General features: G+C 37.4%; 1 protein-coding gene and 1 long non-coding RNA gene across 3 annotated transcripts; one reads left to right on the forward strand and one right to left on the reverse strand.

Moving 5' to 3' along the window:
• Positions 1-4818: 4818 nt before the first annotated feature.
• Positions 4819-13112, reverse strand: LOC113039942 (platelet-derived growth factor subunit A-like). Of its 2 annotated transcripts, none has more exons than XM_026198118.1 (6): positions 12585-13112; positions 11893-11989; positions 9491-9598; positions 9217-9404; positions 6264-6384; positions 4819-5337 (listed from the first exon to the last, which is right to left on the reverse strand). In XM_026198118.1, exons 1-6 carry the CDS (start codon positions 12645-12647, stop codon positions 5327-5329), a joined length of 588 nt encoding a protein of 195 aa, XP_026053903.1. In that variant the 5' UTR covers positions 12648-13112; the 3' UTR covers positions 4819-5326. The 2 variants fall into 2 exon arrangements, with proteins under 2 accessions (XP_026053903.1, XP_026053902.1); XM_026198117.1 differs by having other exon boundaries at positions 4819-5340; positions 12585-13111.
• A 129-nt stretch (positions 13113-13241) lies between these two features.
• LOC113039943 (uncharacterized) lies at positions 13242-17324 on the forward strand. The gene is made up of 3 exons (XR_003275106.1): positions 13242-13591; positions 13959-14106; positions 16620-17324. It is a non-coding gene; the product is annotated as an uncharacterized LOC113039943 (long non-coding RNA).
• The last annotated feature ends 1712 nt before the right edge of the window (positions 17325-19036 follow it).

Here is a 19036-nt window from a genome sequence, read left to right on the forward strand (position 1 = left end):
GCTGTATCTTTCAAACTGATCTTAAACGTGCAATTACTTTGCAGATCAACAGTTTTGTGTAAATTCATACATTCTGGCTCGTACAAACACATACTATTTGTACAAAAACATCACCTAAATTTAACCCTCGAGGGGTGTCATCAGGTTGTACGTAAATATACCAATGAGATTATATGAATTTACACAAATTTGCCACCAATTTGCCATTTTGTAAAATACTTTATAAAATGTGATGTCGCCATCACATTTTAAATAGACTTTTTTTTTTAAGAACATCTTTGGTTCTGAAATTTTATTGGCTGAGCCTCATTCAAAGATGTTGTATAATAAATAAAAAAAGATACATCTGTGACCAATTGAATAAACCTATGAATCTTAATATGATTAAACATTGGCATATAAAAGAGATATGTGCTGCTATATATGTTTCTAAGTGATCTTACAATTATTCCAAGGTGGACAATAGAATGGGTGAAACAAAGTCTTGCAGTGGAGGATGCATCCAAAGCAAATTTGAAGAACAGATTATACCAGTGATTGTTGAGCACCTTTGACTACTTAGCAGCCTTTAGATCACCCTGAAATATACTTCACATCATGGCAGGAAGTTTTTCTGTGATTTTACCAATTTTAGCTACCTGTTACCATATTAAACATAATAAAATCAATGTAAAGCATGGCATTGAGTTGCTTCTTGCTTTAGTATGACTGCAGTAACCATAGAGTAAACTGTTGAACCAATTTCAGGTATGTTGTGACAAAAGATGTAAGATTACGTATAGCCCTTCAGTCAGGAAGCTGCCAGGTGAGATAGCTTAAAGCAGGAAATGGACATACCTGCCTGGAGGTCCTGATATCTTTCATATCAGATCAACACTTTGTGAAACAAAAGCCATTTTCTTTAAGAACAATCACGTTGTGTTATAGAGACTATATTCAATTCTACCCTGGAGGAGAAACTTTCTCAAACGATATCAAAAGATGCCAGTTGCTGAGGTAAGGATAAAACAAGTGAAGTGGTTGTTTATTGTACTCACAAGAAGGATTTCAGACGGGAGAGGGGACATGAGAATGAAAGAAAGAAAAATAGGTTGAAATGTGAGTCTGAGAAACAAACTCCCTGTATCCTTTCCTTTGTTTGCTTCAGAGATTGCTCTTTTCCATTCTATCTCATTTTCTTTCTTTTGGAAGCTAAATGAGTATCAATATAGTTTCCAAATTTTAGTGAACTGCCTCACTTTTTAAAATAAACATATGCAGAACAACTTGTGCTGCTTAAAAGAAATGCATGCAACTCGAAATGAATTCCAGTAGAGACTAATGTTAGCCTGTTGCTAATGATGCAATAATCAGCATAAAAATACACCACAAATAGTGCTCCTTAGCAGAACACATTAATAAGCAACAATGCAATAGCACAGCACATGCAAATTGTCAAAACAGTCCATCTTCAGTATTTCTTGTTATTGAAAAAAAAAATTTAATCAACAGTTTGACATTATAATAAAGTACACTTCTGGCCTCACTGGCTTTCTGGAACAGACTTCACAGTGAAGTGCACCTGTTAGGTAGCTTTGAAACACTATTGACATGTTGGTATAAGTAGCCTACTACCAATCACACCCACACATGCTCATCACACAACACTTACTTATGTCACTATCACAACAAAGTCAAAGTCACAAATGACTCACATTGGCCCCATTGTGCCTTCAAACACACCCAAACTGGTGGTTTAAAATAAATAAAGCATGTTTAAGTCCAAAAAAACCAACATCTAACAGCATTTGAGGGAGAGATGCCTTACGTAACATGACCTCAAACCATCATGATGCTCATTTGACTTTGTCTCTCAGCTAACCACTGTCTACAACAGCTTTTTTGTGTGAATGCTGGCAACTATAATTAGCTCTCATTTTGAAACCATGCTGGCCAGGCCAATTTAGGGAACCCCATCAAAGTTTCTGAAGCAGGCAGACCCAGGGCACAATTTGGTCTAGAGATATCACTATGGTTTGGATATGATGTGTGTGTTTGTGTGAGTAATGCTTACTTTAGATAGGCCAAAACCTGACAATGCAGCCTCCATAATTTCAGTTATCATCGTGATAGAGAGTGCTGCATGAATAAGAAATAAGAGTGTTATTTGATGCCTTAAAATCTTCCAGAGCAGTTCTTATTATCGTGTCCTAAACAGGGGTGACGTGAAGAGATGACAAAACTAGCAAATTGTCCAACAAAGCAAACGCAAAAATGGGGCGTGTCGTGGCGCAGTCAATATTACAACCGCCAATCAGAACAGTTCTCTCTTTTTGCTAGCTCTCTCACAGCGTGATGTATGGGAGGGATGCAGCTAAAGAGCATTTAACTTTAAATGTAATTTAAATGCTACAACTCACGGCATGTTTTTATATTCTTGTGCAACTTGAGGAAAAAGTTTTTTGGGGTCTTCTGGGGGCAAAACTATGTTGGGGGGTGGGGATATGAGTGGTTATAAACAAATGAATGAAACACATTTGTACGTTTCACTCCATCTCGTATCGTGAAAAGCACTTGAGAAACTCTTTGACTCTTCCGCCACTCGGTACACTTTCAACTATTTTTTTTTTTCATCTCGAGCAAGACTGTATGACATTCACATAACCTGATTTGACTGATTTTTATGTAGAAAAGGCGAGAGCCCACCTCATTTAAAGAGCCAGTAAGATGAAAATTCTAAGCTTCCTATCACTGTTTATAAGTCCTGTACAACAGGTTTAAATCCATCCAAGGTTAAAAAACATTGTCATTTTGTGAAAATATCATTTTAAAATTACCTCAATTCTTAGAGATCCCCAAACGGTTAGTGCAAAACTGTTCAAAAGATTCAGTTACCTTAAACCCCACCTTTCGGTAGCATACTGTGTTCTGATTGGTCAACTGACATAGTCAGTTTTCATTGGTTGTTCCGCACACAGCTTCACGGTAAACTATGAGTTAGCATCTTTTTGGGGTGAATTATGTATTATTCCTCTCATCGCGAAGCAAACAGTAAAATGAAAAACTTGAAGAACAGTCTAGCTGCTTTTTCTTCTGTGTGGGCGTATTCAAACAGCGCGCTTCAGTTTGAATTTGAATAGCACGTTCAGCGTGGGGGCGTGGTCACATTATATAATCAAGGGAGACATGAAACATTGGACATCACATTGTTTTGAAGGTCAGAGTTCCGTTTCTCCCAAGACGGTAGGCGGAGATTATTATGTGAAGTGTTCTAGTGACATACATAGAGATGGGCAATAGATTTGAAATCTATAACGACTCGTTTCAGCGATTCAGAGTCGACTCCTTACTTTAGAAGCCAATAACTTTATAAATCGTGTACTTTTTGGTTTAATTACTTTGCACATTGTTTACACTGATGGACAGTTACATCATACACTGTAATACAGGTAAATTTTTGAGTTCGCATCTGTGTGGCTCTTTAAATAAATGATCATTCATGCCTTCATAACCGCTGGCTGAATTCAAAAACTAAACTAAAATGAAATCATCTTTGAGAGCAAGGGGGCCCCCTGGTGTTTCGGGGGCCTTACTCAGCTTGCGTATTTTGCGAATAGGAAGGACTGTGGTTTTTATCTTTTTTATTATTATTTATATTTAGACCTTCTACAATCAAGTATCTCCTCATCCATGTTTGATGTTTAACGTACGCTATTAATGTCCAATTAGATTCGGAGGGGGCGGGGTTACAAGTCACAGTGCTTTTTCTCAAGTTAGTTTTGTAAATTTAAAGGGTTAGTTTACCCAAAAATGAAAATTAGTCCAAGGATTACTCACCCTCTAGGCATCCTGGGTGTATATGACTTTCTTCTTTGAGACAAATTATATTAAAGATTGTCTTTGATCTTCCAAGCGGTTTACTCAGTGGGTGTCGCAGAGCATCAGTCCAAAAGAAGTGCATCCATTCATAACAAAAAGTGTCTTTCACAGCTCCAGCTTACATAATATATACAAAAACTATATTCAAAACGTAATAATCACTTTAATATAATTTAAACATGGTTAATTTTCATAAGAGTTGGCGTCTAAAAAATTAACTAAATGTTAAGTTGTTAATACATATCTAAAGGCCCTTTCCCACCAGAAGGATAACTATAAAAATAACGATATAGTTTCAAAATCGTTCTCGATATTAAAGAATAGCGGAGTCCATACCACAGCTATAATGATAAAGGCACAGAGAAATAATATCGTTGGAATTACTTTCAGAATTATTTTTTTCCAGCTGATAAAAAAAAAAAAAAAATATTGACAACCAATCATAATCAATCCTGCTGTCACAAGTTCGATAATTTAAAGAGGTAGATGAGCCTGCGCTTAGAACAAACAGATGATATCATCTGAGGGTCTGAAAGCTAATACAGTTATCTTTATACATGTAGTTATCTTTCTTTGTCTCAACAGGCCTTAAAAGTGATTAACTATATCACTATGTGTCATCAGTATTACACAGATACATAGAAACTACATTTAACATTTATAATTACAACCATGTGTGATCAATAGCTAAGTTATCATCAGAATCCACAGTTTGCTCCCAAAATAGCAAACAGGACATTGGGGTTGCATTCATCTCCTTAATAAGTTCACCTGAAACATATATTTGAAGTAGACTATAAAAAAAATGTATTGTCTCTCATTGCTTGCTGTGTTTGCAGTTGGTTGAAAGAAAATTCAGATAGGAAGAGACATAGAAGAGATAAGATTTAACACAATGGTCCTGGCTAGAACACGGTGTAATGAATGCACACAATCATACTGATCTTCGGGACAGTCGTCTGTCAAACAAACACAATAAAATGTATGCACTTTATTAGTATTAGTTACTGCAGACTGTGTTTTGTTGTACTCGTTCATTCTACGGCATATACAAGAGAAGATCAGTGTTGATAGAAAACTGGCAGTTACAAAAATAAGATGATACAGATATTTGATGGAGAAAATAGATTTTGATACACAAATAAAGTCATGATAGATGCTCCTTTAAAAGGTCATAGAATCAGAATTTCAATGTCTGCAACTCAAAGTCTCTGTCATTGCAGTCTCTAGTTTGTTGTGCTTGGCTCCCCTGGGTCTTAATCCAAAACCAAAGTCTCTCTCGGGGTGCTTCTAAAGGTGCATCAAAAGTCCAAAGCGATCCAAAAAGGCTGTCCTGATTCGCTCGGGGTTGAACAGTTCATATCCGCCTCGTCTTTTCAGATGAAATCACTCAATGGCTGTCGTGCAGTCTGAGTTATCTGATTGGATGCCATGGCCTTCCTCTGCTTTCTTTTATCCAGTGCCACGCTCACCTTATATCTGCTGTGAAGAAAAGACCTTGTTAGGCTTTGACAGCACACCTGCAGAACTGACAAAAAAGCTGCATACAAGGAAAGCCAATAGGGGAAAGGGGAAACTGATGGAAATGGACAAAAAAAATTATATAATTTGATTGCTTTTCATTTGTTTCTTTGTTATTTGTTCTTCAAGGTCTATAGGTCAAGTGTGCAACTTAAGGAAAATAAAGTTAGATTTTTTAAATTTTAGAAATTTTAGCAAAAGTTAGCAATTTGTTTCTTTGTTCTTTACAGTGCACCGCACATGGCATGCAGGAAAAAATAGTAGGCTAAATCGCGTGCACGAATTACCAATTCGTTCCCTCAATATACTAAATTGTGCACACGATTACTATTGCATTCCCTCAATTTACTCTTTTGTTCACTCGATTTATAAATTATGCGCCAGATTTACTAATTTGTTTCCTTCGATTTGCTAAATCATGCGCACAATTTAGCAAATCGAGTGATAGCAATAGGAAATCGAGGTAATGCAATAGTAATTGTTTGCAAATTTTAGTACATTGAGGGAACTAATTAGTAAATCGTGCGCACAATTTATAAATCGAGTGAACGAAATAGTAAATCGAGGGAATGCAATAGTAATTGTGTGCACATTTTAGTACATTGGGGGAACGAATTAGTAAATTGTGCGCACAATTAATTTTTTCTTGTATGTCATGTGCGGGGCTCCGTAGTTCTTACAGTATAGTCATTCATTAAATATTATTGAAATGACTACATAAAACTCTCTCTATCTCTCGCTCTATATATAACTGACTTTTTTTAGCCCTTGGACTAGGCTGGCTTTTTAGCAGAGGAGAGTGAAGGGAAACGACAGGGCAAGAAAAAAGGCTGGAAAGGGAAATATAAAACAAGGTGTGGGAAAGCAAACGATTATAAGTGTACCCGTGTGTATGCAGGACTCTGAGTGATGTTTGGCCGTGCAGACGCACTCGAGATGATCCTCCAGCTGCACCTGCACCTCCCGGAGCTTCGGCCTCCTGCGTACGTACTCCACCTTGGCCACCTGAGAGAGAGAGAAAGAAAGAGTGAGTGTGGGAACATCCTGAGCTGCACGCACACACACTCATAACCCTATCAACAGTCTACTTTTCCTCTGCTGTTCCAGAGGTGAGATAAGGCGAGAGATAAATGTGACTCGTCGGTTTCCTGTAGTGCAGATGAGCCGCCACAAACCTCTCTTTCTAAACACACACACACACATCTCACATCATACTGACAGACTCTTTCCCTCCATGCCAACTCAGCTGCCCTGCAGGCCCACTTATACAATACTTTATTCAGGTCTGAACACTCACACACATAGCTGGCTAGATAAACTCAACAGAACACACCCCACAGCCGCGGCGTTACAGACATACACAGTATTTGCCGCGGTTAACTCAAGGTTAGGGCTATTCGTTAACTAGCCGCGGAAGTCTGGCCTGAAATGCTTTCTGTGTGCTCAGCGGCCCTGAAATTCTCGCTGACATTGTCCTCCCTTTGGCACTCCCTACGCCTCGCTCTTGTTACTTTGAAATTGAGAAATGTGAAAAGCTTTACATGCCGAAAATGAGCTTGACAAGTGGCAAACACGGTCACGGCCTGGTGCGCATGGGGATTTACATCAACAAAACTGATTTTCCTTACACACTAAAAGTGCTCAGTGAAGGAGAAAGCAGGTAAAAGGTCATAGTATCAACTTTCAGACGTTTCACCTATAGGTCCTACAAATGAGATCATTTCTGACTTGTAGGAAAGGCACTTTAAAATGAATGGGAATGTGATAATGTGGTCTGGGAAGAATTAGGCAAGAAACATCTGAGTTCATACTGAGATTTTTTTATGTACTGTATGCATGGCTGCAGGATTTAGTGTCTTGGAAAACTGCAGAGAAACTTGAGGTGTCTTTTTAAACTCTGGAAGAGACACATAACTGGGGGCTTTTCTGCAGGAGAAACATCTGAGAAGCAGGAGACTGAAGCAAAATCCTCTATTTGCTCTCTCTAGGAGAAACGACTGTCACTCATCTGTGATTTGCATCAAAATCGGGGGGCCAAAAAACCTAGGGAACTGCCTACCTAGACTTAACTTTTAGGCATCATTTTCGGCATGTGCCATTTTTATTTTGTCTTCCCAATGTATCAAAGCGATCAATTATTTCCGATTTTGTTATTCGCTAATAAATCAATAGTAGCCTAAATCATTCATTGGTTGGTTTTGACTGGCAGCAACGTGCTTCAGATCTGTTCCACACTTCTGACAAATGTTTTCGACGTGCGGGTCTCGATGAAGGAGGGGAAGCTGCTAGAAGAAGCAGTTAAATGTAGCGTAATTAGTAACTTGTTCAGGGCTTTAATTGCACTTCAGTTTCATCTGTAATACTCTACTGTAGTCTTTATTAACCCAGTTGAGTATTAAAGTGCTAGCACCTGTTAGACTGTCAGGAGCACCCCATTATTATCATCAGTCAGAATACTGTGCTAAAGGACATCTTTATCAAACGTAAAGTTATTTGAATAAATTTAGCAGGCAGATGTTCACATGGATTTATTGTACAGGGAGGGAGGGAGCTAGAGCAGACCGCAACACAAAAATATGAGTCAGACCAAAAATGCAATAGTGTGTTCTGTATTTGGATTTTTCAATGTAGGCTACTAATTTTGGCATTTAGGCACTTTAGAAAACTTGTTTTAATATATCTGTATGAATTATAGGTTTGGGTATTAAAGTCATTGGCATACAAATGCCAATGAGGTGATTGTTTTGCAACAGGGTGGACACAGTTCTGTTCATAACAGTAGACCTGGTAAAGAAGTGACAGGTACAAGAAAAGGGGAGAGACAGAGATATTGGAGAAAATGAATAGCAAAAAAGGGAAGTGAAGGTGCAGTTAAAGAAAGAACATTTAATTCCTGTGCACGGCCCTAAATAAAGATTTTATGTGATTAACATTTTAAAAAGCATGCAAAATAATAATTATTTAATCATCTTTATTTAAAATACTTTATTATTTTTATATAAAGAAAAGTCTATACATTTTATAAATAAAGTATAAAAAGTATATTTAAAAAGTAAACAAATATTTTATATTGTATATGTGTTCTTTATAAAAAAAATTGTAAATGTGAAATTATTTAACATAATTACATAAATTATTTTTTAAATAATATTTTATATTATACAAACACACATATATTTATATAAAATGTATGGCATGTATGTTTATATAAAATTTTATATAAAAATATTATATATTATTTTAGTTATATATATATATATATATATATATATATATATATATATATATATATATATATATATATATATATATATATAATTTTTTTTTAAATAAAAAATAAAACAAAATCAGTAAAATTCTTTAACATTCTGTAATTACTATTAATAACAATAATCATTTGAACATTTGTGTATATAACAATGTATATATTGTGTATAAATAGAAATGTTATATAATATTTTATAATGATCTATATATAAATGCTTTTATTATTAATAAAAATACATAAGTAATTAAAAATTTTGTATACATTTTTATATTTTGTATTTTTACAATATGAAAAACAATCATCATTCATTAATAACTTAAAAATGTAAAGGATCAATTATGATTTTTTTTTTCATAATATATATATTTTTATAATAATATTTTAATGACACTACATATTATATAGTTTATCAAAAATATATAAACAAATTACAATCATCTAAAATATGTATAATTGAATAATGTCAGTATTTAAAATAGCAATGTATAAATACTCTATATCCAAAATATAAAACAAAACATATTTACACAAACAATTTCTATTTTACAGGCAGAGATGTGTGTTCTCACCTTCACGGTCCTGTGGTGCTTCTTGGATGGGTGGCAGTGCATGTTGCTGGTGTTGCAGCAGCCCGAGCATCGTCTCACCTCCACACACGGAGGCCAGATCAGGAAGTTGGCGGCCGTGGGATCGACCTGACTGCGTGGGATCTCGTAGATCACTGTGCGAGTCTTACAGCCGGCGGGCACTGCCTCTTCTAAACACACAACAAACCAATAAACACACAGAGCAATCACGGGAGCACTGCAGCACGTGTGTAATTACTTGCATGTGCTTTTTTACCAATGCTTCTCTTGCGTCTGGAGTGTGAGTTCTTGAGGTGTCTGCTATTATACAGATGCTCCTTATGGTGGCCTTGTTTAACGTCCTCCAGCACTTCATTCTCTGTACCTAAAGAATGAAGCACAAAAGTCAAAGTAGAACGAGCCGACATCCCTCCCTCACTATTGTCGCGAAAGAGCCTCTTTGTGAACGTAATTGAAAATATCCAGAAAACCCGGTCTGATTACTAATGTAAATAAAGAATAAAGGTGTCTGCCAACCTGCCAGCAAACTTCACATGAAAAACTTCCTCCTTTACACACAGATCACAAAGCAAATATATGCGCCGCCGGAGGACACACAGAGAAATCCCAGACTCAACAATAAGATGTTCGGAAAGGATTGCGTCGTTGAAAGTGCTTTAGGGACAGCAGGATTGTTAGTCTGACCAAAGTGTGTGCAGTATTTAATCATGCTGTTCCACAGAGCCATTCAGCCATACAGCGGGACCCCGGGGAACAGAGATGCCCCTGCTGTCGCCCCCAGAAACCAGCCCAATGGAGGAGGAGGCAGGGTTGAGCGCCGTGGCCGACCGACCCACTCGGCTTTTCACACAGTCGTTAGCGAGCAACAGACCTCACAAACGCAAACTCTACTTCAGCTTCGGCCTCTTTTCTCTCCCAAACACACACTTGCACACAGAGACGCGCACAAAATGAGGAATTCGGCATGAATAATACATTACAGCAGCGCTGGCATTCAGCCGCACTCAACTCATAAAGCGGCATGACAACAGTATAATGGAGAGAGTCTCTTGACCTCCCTCAGGCACCAGCCACACAGACGCAGCTGTTTGCATTTCAATTACAGCGCTTACGGGCCCAACCGAATTCGAGACTCATATCATTACGGCTGCAGCCATTTCCTCATTAGATTAGCACTGGAAGTTTGTATTTGAAGCACCAACCCTGTCGGTTCATTTCTTTCTAAGCGTCAAAAGTTTTCAATCAGGGTCAAGGGAACCGAAACGGAAACCAGCCAAATCGTACCGCGCTGCCTGCTTTAAATATGATTCGTGGGGTGCGTAAAATGAAATATTTTACCACGCAAATTAGTCGATTTTGACAATATGTGGTTTTGCATATGTAGTTGCACATCTTTCCAGTGTAAATGGAGCTGAGGGTGACGAATTACGATTGAGAATGCAAATAAGGGCAATAAATATGACCAATAGTAATGAAGTATGCAAATAACGCAATGACGTCATCACTGTCGGTTGGATTTTGAATAACAAACTTTCTATAAGATGATTTTTTTAGAGCTCTGAATTCTACTTTTTATTTTGTTTTCCAAAAACAAACACTCATCAACAAAAAAGCTGAAATGAATTATGCGATGAGCGATGATTGGGCTACTTTTTAATGCACGCGACAAAAATTAATGATATAGTTTAGTGGATATTTGCCTTTTCAGGGTCTAAAGGCCCATTGCCACCAAGGATGATAACTATAAAGATAACGATAAAGATATATAGTTGAAAAATCGTTCTCAGTATTAAAGAATAGCAGAGTCCACACCACAGCTATAACGATAAAGGCACTGAGAAACAATATCATTGGAATTACTTTCCAAATGATTTTTTTCCAGCTGATGAACGATCCAAACATTGAAACCCAATCAGAATCCATCCTGCTATAACGAGCTCGAGAATTTAAAGTGGCAGATGAGCCTGCGCTTAGAATAAACAGACGATATTGTTCGCTGGTGTGGACGCTAATATCGTTATCTTTATTGTTATTGTTCTTGGTGTGAATGGGGCCTTACATTGATGTTGACATTGACGTATTTAATTTGGTGCCGCCAAAACAGGACATCATTTACCAAGTTCAAAAGCTCCAGCAACGCATGTGGCGCCACGAGTGCAGGGACGGGACTGCGGTCTCTAGGCAACAAGCGCTGAGGCGTTCGCTTTAAACACGAATCAGTGTCGAGGTCCATGAACTTTGAATGCAGTGAAAGATTGAGTGAGTCTCCTCTGAAAGGACATTTCCCAGAGTCTTGTTCTCCTAACAGTGTGCCTCAACGCTTTGGTGACTTGACACGTTTCCCTCGTGATCAATTCAGTGTCTTGTGGTAGTTGTAGTCTTTATTTAGCAACTTGTTAGCAAGCGAGTTTTAACAAATCAGTTGAGTGAATGTTTCAATGAGTCACTCTTAACATATACTTCTTGCCACCTATTACATTAAGATGTAAGCTGCACAAAGGGCCACTAAGCAAAACCGAATTAATCTGAACGAATCTTTTTCCTTTTGAAAAGACTCAAAAGATTCAAATCAGTGCTATGGATCACCACAAGCTGCCACTGCCATTGCCTTTTAAGATTAGGATATACAGTTTACTTAGAAAAACAGCGAGACTTTACCTAAGAAGTCAATCTCCAGGATCCTCTGGAGGTCGCTGATGCTGCGGATCTCACTGTTAGAGAGTCTCTCAATCAGCTCTTGTGGAATTGGTGCTTCCTGTGGAAAAAAATAAAACACAAAATTATCAAATGCAAGTTTAAGTTTGTTGTAGTTTGTCGTAATATTTCATCAGTGTTTATTTAAAAAAACTATAAAGCTGTTTAAAAAAAAAACCTTTCTAACTATTTATAGAACTTTATATATACAAAAAACAACATGCAAGAAAACAGAAAAGTCCCATTTAGACCCTTATGACTGTGTCAAGCATTAGGTTTAAAAATAGCTCAAATTTCATATTTTTGTGAGAAAAAAAAAGCTTTGTGGAGAAAACTATTATTTCTTAATATTTTTAACTCAAACTGCATGAATGCACAAACGATTCATTAAAAACACCATGAATGAGTACACGTGTGTTGAAACTTGAAAGTCAAGAGAACTTGATGGTGCACCACTTGACATATTTATGTGCAGAAAATGTTCTCTTTTTCAACTGTATGTAATCTAAGAACTTTATATGACATATGACAGTCCTTCCTATAAATGTTCGCTCTATCTATTTATAAGGAAATCTCTCTCTTAAGGAAAACCCATCGTACTATTCTTCTTCTAACCTCAATGCATATGCGTTTAGATTTTAATCTTATCATCTTACCTCAGCGGCTGCTGAAAGCAGAGAGAAGCAGCAGAAGAGAAAGTGGATCAGCGCGGCTCTCATCTCCCCTGTGCTCCAAATGTGTCCCAGCGCAGGCGAAACCGTCCCGACCGGAGCCGCAAAGATGCTCCAAGCGGCGTGGAGCCAGGGAACATAACTTCCCACAGACAAACCTCTCAAAGGATAAACTCTACACAAGTCCTACAAGTTCACAAACCGAGCCCTAAAATCGACTATGTGAAAGCAAACGAGCTCCTTTTAATAAGTTATAGTCACTAAATTAAGTCAAATCAGTGCGCGAGATCATTTCGTAGGAAAAGAAAGCATGAGTGAAGTGATCCTTCATCCTTTAACCGCATCAGAATTTTATATTAAAAAATAAAAATAAATAAATCCAATGTGTACTCCTAGGCTCAAAATCATGGGGCAACTGGCTCACATTTATCCAAAATAGTCCATTTTTATTAGCCGTCCACACCGTGTCCTCACGTAAAAGATGTTTGGTTCAAACTTCAGCAGCTCTCGCTGCGTGGAAAGGATCTGACAGTGAATGAGCTGCAGTTTCTCTCATCTCCTCATCTTAAACTCACGCCCCCCTCAGGACGAACTAATCTCTGATAGACACGAGCCTTTCGAATCGCAGCGTCAGTGAATGCGATTCATCACAGTGAATCGAATCTTTGAAAAATGATTCAGTGACCCTTTCTGCGGGGTACGTCAGTTAGGTGACGACATCACTTACTTAAGCAATTCGATTGAGACGCCAAGTGTTTGTTTACAAATCTGTTCAGAAATGATCTACCACTTGAACTTGGATTGTGTCGCATTACTAAACCTATGAACTTATGAAGACAGATATTATTTCCATTTTGCTTTAACATACATTTCCTCAAGATCTGACAAGGACGTGACATCTTTACGAAAAATGCGTCGCGAGTAACTTGAAAGATAAACCGTCGCGTGTATTGGAATAACTAATATATTTTGCTTATATTGCTACTCTGGAGGTGAGTTATAAAAATAACCATGGGTTAAATACAAAAAAAAACATAGTTACTGTAGTTAAATCATGGTAACCACAAATTAATCATGGTTTTGTTAAACTAAGCGTTTATGTGTGTTTGTAGTAAAAATGTGGTTATACAAATGGTAATCAATTCAACAAAAAGACCATGGTTAATACACTTTTACTACAATAAAACCATGGTTAATTTTCGTAAGGGAAGCTGTTTTCCTCAGAGCTATTATAAAGTTAATAGTTAACACATTTCGTTTAGATTCAGACAGTGTTAAATGCTCTGTCAGACTAATGTCTAACAGGAGAAATTGGGGTGAGTGAGTTTCAGGGTCTGCTGAATCCAGTGTTCTCCTCAGTTTTAGATGGGTGAATCCTTAATTAGCCCCACTGAGACAGGAAGCATCACAGACTGACAACTATTGAGGAGAAATGATTGCAAAGAAAGCAACGCTGAATAGGCTACACGAAAAAAAAGGAGAAGGTGAAGACAGCAGACTGCAGGAGGTGAGCACAATGTCCTAAAGTTGAAACAATGGCTGATAAAATAGACACGGCACACACATCGCTTTCCAAATTGGTGTGGTAAAAGTGAATAACAGAATTCTCCGGAAGCTTTCCATCCATTCCGCTCGTACTAAAGACTGGAATTTTGTTTTATAACGAAGCATTCTGGTTGTGCTTGTTCTTGTTTCGTTTCATACGAGCGTGTGTTTGTGTGTGACGAGCATGAGTTGCATTCCTGACCCTGGCTTTTGTCGTAAGATGGAGAGGAATGTGTGAGGACCCACGCACACACCAACCAAAGCTTCAGCAGGTGAAGAATCTGGAAATCCAGCGTCTATGTAGCTCATGACTGACATCTCAATGAAGACAGAGGGGGGACGGGGTCAGAAGAGCTGAACTGAAAGGGCTGATATGGAAAGACGTTTTGATATGGATGGCTATCAATTGACAGTTTGATAGGAATATCTTCATCCAGTTTTGGAGGAAAAAGGAAAAGCAAATGAGGGAACATCTGTTATGGCTGTGGTAAAAATAGGCAGAGAAAGAAGGGACTAAGGGAGGTGAAGTCCCTTGAGATGCCGCCTTGCCAAAGAGAATGAGTCACGGCGCAACCACATCTACCAGTAATGTGTGTGTGGGAAACCATGGAGCACAGAGAAACATACTTGTACCTTTTCTGTAAGACGGACACACTTGGACACACGGAGACCCACACATACCTCGAGCACCGGCGGTCCATGCCAAGCTGGGATTCCTGCCAAAACCAAAAACCTTTGCTCTCCTTCCCATCCGACCAAGCATGAGAATAATGAGTTGAACTTCTATCGTGAACAAACACTGCGCGCTTAGCTGGTCAAGCTCTTGGCTTGAGGGACTTTTAAGGAATAGTTCGGAAACAAAAATTCTGTCATCGTTTATTCACTCTGATGTCATTCCAAACCTGAATGTATTTCTGCTGTGGAATGCAAAAGGAGAATTGAATCAAAACTATTTATAGTTTTAAGTATTAGACTTTGTCAGTTTAGAATAATAACATATGGAAAAACTTTTGCCTGCCAAATATAAGTTAATCTGCAATCCAAAAAAATTGAGGAACTCTTTACTATATACTATAGTATGTGGAAAAGGTACACTGAAAGAGTAGTATGTCCAAATTCATAGTATTCAAAAACCAGTAGGCAGAAAGTACTTGGATGACCTATACCGGTTCATTCAATGGACACTTTACTATCCCATGAAGCCATGGGAGAAGATTTATGAATGGCAGTGAATTGACAGCTGACACTGGTTCAAATGCTGGTAGGTCATGTGATCAACATGGCGAATGTTGTAAATTGTTTCATTCATACCACCCATATTCATACTATAGAAAATAGTTGTTTTTTTTTATAGGTCGCAAATTTCAAATTCAAATGTAGTACCTACTAAGACGGTATGTGATTTCTCATAGGACCATTTTAGGCCCTCATGACTGCATTAATCATTTTTTTATATCCATTATGTATTCAGGTCATATGGACTAACAATAAAAGAACATTAAATAGTTAATGACAAAAAAAATCATATTTTTAATTAAAAGAAAATGTAAAAAAAAGTTTTTGAGATTTGATGGTTACACAACGTGACATTTTTATTTACAAATTTTTGAAGAAAAATACTTGTTGAATTAAATTACACTCTAACAAACAAACAAACAAACAAAAAAACTATTGCACTACAAGTTTTCTGAAGCTATATACAATAAGCAAATTATTGTTGATGTGATTTAATATATACAGAGCCCCACTTGTTAATTTATGTCCACATTTTAGTTAAACTGCGGCAACGTATTAAGCTATACCCACAACTTATTAAATTGTTCCCTCGTTTTAGGTATATTGTGGCCACGTTCTACTGAATAATTCCCATGATTTACATTAAACAAGTTAATAAACCATGGAAATTAATTTTTAATTTGTCGCCACAATAATTTTTCAGCTAAATTCAGTAGGTTCCATTTTGTATGAATTTGCACAATGTGATTTGTACGAAAACATCATTTTTGGAATAAGCATGAAAGTACATCCCTGAATATTAAAAAGACACAAGAAGATTTAGAAAAAAATTACTCATTCATACAAATTCAGATGCTATTTGTTCTAATTTGTCTCATATTCAAGCATGTTTTGCCAACTTTGGAAATGTAAAGGCATTAATAAGAATGAAGAATTTGGTGTCCCTAAGTATTGGCTCTAATGAAAGTGAGTTAAAGTTGAGCGAGTGAGAAAAAAAAATGTCTAGAAATGCCATACAGCATTGGTGCCAGAACAGTGGGACCAAAATATGTTCATCTGTAATGGAGCTTGGCAGTGGAATGACAGCATCAGTTATCATGAGTGGAAAAAATATATATATATATATATATATATATATAAATGTACGTACAAAAGTATTATTGATGGGGGAGGAAAACCCCTCTTCTCTGTCTTTCCTCTGGTGTCTCTCTCAATTTCTGGAATGTTCATCATCCCCAGTGTCTCTGGCTCCTGCAGAGCTTCAGTGTGTCCGGAGGAATTAACAGACCAAGACCTCTGCCACCAGAGACAAGCCCTCAAGCCCTCACAAGAATAACAGTGTGTTTGGATGCTTGAGCGAGGAGAAGAAAAAAAAGAGAGAAATTCCCAGGAGCAGTCCAGACAGTTCACACAAAGAGACACAGACTAGACTTCTCTCACCATCCTCCAATTACTGGCTTTGCATATTTTGTTATCATACGTATATGTGTGTGCTTGTTTTAGTGCATGTCTCATCTCATCCCTGTAAGCCATTTAATAAGGAGACCCTAAGATGGAAGAAGAAAGGAAAGGTGTGGTTGAGCATGTTTACTGTACCTAGAGGTGTGTTCTTTACAGTGCGTGTAAGTCGTATCAAAAATGTCTTTAGGAAATATTTACTAGCATCCTTGCTTCTCCCTCAGTGTTGTAACTAGCTGTATGTAGCAGTGCTACTAACTTAACTTTTCAGTAGCGTGACATTAGCTCAGCTATTCTCAAAATAGAGTAAATTTTCCTGTAACAAGCTACTTTTTTCCAACATTTTGCGGGCATAGCATGACTTAACTCTCCATTGCTGTTATGCTTTATGTCGCAGTGCATTATTCTAACAGCCTAACAACTAAGCAAGATGTATTTAAATCAAAATGAATTCCAAATTGACTGAATTTGCTTTCTTAATAGATGTTCCTGGTGTAATTCCAATTTTTTTTTTTTTTTGGTAATGTTTTAGTAAAATGTCACATCTTGCTAATACTGCTAACCAATAGCAAAATGGTTACATAGGCTTCCACTCCTTTTGGAAAACTCCCATTCAGTTACTATTCTTGTATGCAACTCTGACCTTTTAATTTAATAATTCTCAATGGATAAAACTTAGTCTGGCATTTATTCTCCTTGAATATTCTGTGGGTTAGAAATATATCACATTATGGAAGTGGAAAAATGGTGTAATGACCTTTAACTTGACTTAAACCCTAATATAACGTTCTCTCTCTCTCTCTCTCTCTCTCTCTCTCTCTCTCTCTCTCTCTCTCTCTCTCAAACTTCAGGCACACTAAAAAGCGAATTGAAACAAATAAAATAAAACAAAAAAATATAAGACAAAAAATGTAAGAACTTAAAGCAAAATGCCTTTAAAATGGAGCTAAAAATAATTTTAAAAAGACAGATGGGAAAATCACATAAAATTACAAAAAAAACCCACTAAAATTACAATTAAAACTGGTAAAAGCTAACTGAAGCTATAATAGTATAATAATACAAGTATGATATTGCACTCAAGTAGCTAAACCTGACAACTAGCTGACGTAGCTAAAGTCATGGAAACAAACATTTCAAAGGTAAATATACAGTTTAACAGAAGAATACAATCAAATAAAAATTACCAATTCTTCTTGAGTTCCTGTGCAACATAATCTTGAACTAGCTTGCAGCTAAGCAAGCTCAAGTTTCAAAAGGAGCTTCCCCAACCCTGGTCTGCAAGAGGACATCAAAGCCTAAACTCATAAGCCTTGTTTGGCTGCTAACCAAAACCTATTGTGTGTTGTTGCAGGAGCATTTGCGTGGTAGTCAACCAAAGGCTTATCCTAGATAATGCACAAATATGCTTAAATATGCCCAAGTTTACTTTTAGATACTACTGTCATAAGTCGAGCAACATCTGCATGGTGAGGACACAGTTTGCGTGTGAACGCAGCCGAAGAGGTCAATACCATTGATGCTGTGCAGCTATCAAGAGATGCTGCAATCAGCATGAAAATAAAGCTTTGTTTTGATATCTATGATCTGACACTCAAGCAGGAACATGCTTACATGTGTGTACTGCAGTGTGGAATGCTCTTGCTCTCATGAACAGTGTAGTAGCTTTATCTGCATTGTGCAAGGCCAAAGTCTCTATCATACTGCTTTTGCACGTGCACAGGTATTGACTATCATTAGTACAGTCATAAGTGGAACTTGGTAATGGTGCATATTTATAGCTAGGGATTTGTACAAACCCTAAAGCCCAGTGTATGCTTATAGATTTTCATTGTGTACTCCGTTTGATTGTGTACATGAACATAGGCTTCAGGGTGCATTGTGAGCTGAGCATACAAATATGCACAATTCTCAGAGTTTAGCATGGTAATATGAATGGCAATTGTTTTTACAATTTTACAGTTTTAATGCTACCTTACTGCTGCTGCAGCAGAGCGAGTCCCGAGACTTGCTACTGTCAATGCATCCACAGACATGCTGCTCTGAGCATGTAGGAAATACCGGCACTGAACAAATAATACATGAAATAACCCCCATTTTAAACATACATGAAATCCCCCTCTAGCAGATCTATACAGGTGGAGCTGGGGATGGTGGAGGGTTTCTGACGCACTGCTACTGCAACAGCAAGCACTAGC

Source organism: Carassius auratus, chromosome 22 (assembly GCF_003368295.1).
Source record: "Carassius auratus strain Wakin chromosome 22, ASM336829v1, whole genome shotgun sequence".
Taxonomy (NCBI): Eukaryota; Metazoa; Chordata; class Actinopteri; order Cypriniformes; family Cyprinidae; genus Carassius; species Carassius auratus.